The following is a 2,836-nucleotide window of genomic DNA, read 5'->3' as shown; positions in this document are numbered from 1 at the left end:
GAATGGATAACTCTAAGGACATTAATAGCACAATTATCAAAGGCGCAAAAAATCCTAAAACAATTTTAATCGATAATGAAATATAGTTACTATAAGAAAATACGCAAATTAATGGAATGTATGTTTCTCTTCATACCATTTTAGATAAGATTTCTTCAACCGAAGTTACTTACAAAATATTATTGAATTAAAAGTACTAATTATAGCAAATATTTAAAAGGATATTTTTGTAAATATAGGCAAAAAATTATAAGTAGTAAAAGATATTTGAAGACAAAAAAAACATAGGAATAAAACATAAACTAGTATATATATTTATTTTGTAGTGTACAATTGACACGCTACGCACGAGTTAATCCGAACGAATGTAGAAATGACTTATTATTAGAAAAACATTAACAGCTGCCCACGCACGCGCTATACACGGCCGTGTGTACGTGTGCGTGTCAATCACAACTACATGCGTGGCTCGGCTCGTGCACGAGCGATGCGAAGCTAGGCGCACGTTGCGTGACCGGCACACGGCGGCCATGCTTCCCCTCCCGCCGACCCGAACACTCGCGTCCAACGTGTCGCAGAGTGCGTACCGTATTTCTTTTAATCGAACATGGAATTGTTTATAGAACAAGTGAGGAATCACCCTTGCTTATGGGATACGGATAGTGTTGCATATAGAGACGCCTCAAGAAAAGATTTGGCGTGGAAAATAGTCGCGAGAACTTGCGGCCTGACTAACGGTGAGCCTGTTTTGCTATCTTTTCGAGCGGGGATTGGTGAGCGAGACGCAGCGATGTTTGTATTGTGTTTTCTTTCACACACGTGAGCAATTCGTGGCTGTACAGTATTGTATTAGCTCTGTAGTTGCCCTCTGATTGTAGATTCGATAATGCTTACAGTTTATATAACACTTTAATTTTATTATCAAAACACAAATATATTATTATACATAAATTAATGTATGACATTTATGTACCGATTTTTTAGCATGTAATATTCGACATAATATATATAATTACTTATATAATTTTAATATTTTATGGGTAAAAATGTGGCGATTTGTTTAAAAGCAAATTTAAAACTAGAAGTAATTTTCATCTATATTTTTTAGCGGCAGAAGCAAAAAATCAATGGAAAAGATTGCGAGACAGTCACAGAGAAGCTATGAGGAGAAGAAAAACTGCAACAGCAATACAAGCACAAACTATTGGTCCTTGGAAATATGAAAAATTAATGGAGTTTGTACTACCTCAAAATCGAGAAACTTATGCAAGCTTCTGTTCCGAAAATTACATAGATAATTCATTAGCTGGCCTAACAACAGAGGAATGTGAATCTAACGGAGAGAACTCAACGCTCGACGTAGAAAGAGAGATAAAACGTCAGATTAAAGATAAGGAGAGAGAAGAACTTAGAAGACAAATTTACGACGAGAACAGACTTAGACGCGATGCCCTTTCTGATTTATTTTCTAGTATGTGCCAGAAAACGCGTGCATTACCGAAATATTTGCAGCTCAGGGTACAAAGGGAAATATTCGATGCGGTTACACGGGCTGAAGAAGAAGCCCTGTCTTTTGAAAATCAAACGTCTAATACGTCGTACTATAACACGAATTCGGATAAGTTTGGACAAATGGATGTGTGTGATTTAGCTGAAGCAAAATTTAGATACACTGAGAGCCCATCACCGAGTACGTCCGTCATTGTTTCAGAATCACAAGACGATATTAAATAAGTCCACAATTTTGTGTGAATAGTGTGTGTGATATATTAAGATTTATTTTTAATCTTATTTAAGATAGTTTTGTTTTATAAATACGAACATGTGAATACAACAATACGAGCTGACGATTTTTTAATACGACTTAATATGATAACGGAATCGAATTCTTATGACTTACTTTAACTTGACATTGACACGATAAGACGTTACCTTGACAAAATGCAAAATATTTTTTTTTACTTTTTTATGAATCATAAATAAAATCATTATTTTTTATTGTATTCAGATAGTTAGAAAAAAAAATATTATTATTGATACAACAGAGAAAATAATATACTTTTTACATAATTTTAGGTTTTATTTAACATTAATAAAATCTGTAACTATATTTAGAGTATATTTCACTGTTTTCCCTTGAGAATGGTCTAACTTTCCCAAAGTGACCCTCGAACTTAACCAGTAAATACTGAAGCCGCTCAAACTATCAAAAACTTAAGCACAATTCCCACTTGTGGCTGACCCTTGTTTAAAACTAGAATAGCCAAAACTGGTAGAACCTCCGCTTTATACGTTATCCATTAATTAAATAAAGCTTAGACGATACGTTACCTAACGAGGCAGAACCAATGCGGGTGACAGATTGTAATTCGTGTTTTGATTAAATTAAATATCCGAAGTTCTTAAATATTGCTATTCATCAAGTTTAGATCCAAAACTTTACGTTTACTTGCACTTTACGTAAATGAAAAAATTAAAGAGGTCACGACGCTTAAATATACAGATGAATTTTAAGAATATACATACATATGAAATAGAATATAGATACATATGAAAAAAATGTTACATTTTAGTTGTGTATAATTATGAGTTATAATGACTATAAATTTTTGCAAAACCTTTTGAAACCAAACGCATGATAATAAGATCGTATTTTTATTAAATTGTATAAGATTAGGTTTAGGTAATATTTATTCGTGAAAACATTATATGCACAAGAACTTTGAAAGCAAGTGAAGCTAAACTAATCAAAATATTAGAGCAGTTTGAAGCACAGGAATATCAAATTCTTAACCTGTCAAGATGCAGGAGTTTCAAAGACCAACAGATTTCAAAG

At 33.1% G+C, this 2,836-nt stretch overlaps 1 protein-coding gene across 1 annotated transcript; it reads left to right on the top strand.

The window, feature by feature from the left end:
• Positions 1-555: 555 nt before the first annotated feature.
• On the top strand, positions 556-2,005 carry LOC137928896 (uncharacterized). Its single transcript, XM_068771900.1, has 2 exons — positions 556-737; positions 1,109-2,005. Exons 1-2 carry the CDS (start codon positions 608-610, stop codon positions 1,732-1,734), a joined length of 756 nt encoding a protein of 251 aa, XP_068628001.1. The 5' UTR covers positions 556-607; the 3' UTR covers positions 1,735-2,005.
• The last annotated feature ends 831 nt before the right edge of the window (positions 2,006-2,836 follow it).

This window comes from Battus philenor, unplaced genomic scaffold (assembly GCF_028537555.1).
Source record: "Battus philenor isolate CCGP_79_NKW_IND1 unplaced genomic scaffold, ilBatPhil1.0.hap1 SCAF_4, whole genome shotgun sequence".
Classification (NCBI taxonomy): domain Eukaryota; kingdom Metazoa; phylum Arthropoda; class Insecta; order Lepidoptera; family Papilionidae; genus Battus; species Battus philenor.
This window is presented reverse-complemented; position numbering and strand designations above follow the sequence as displayed.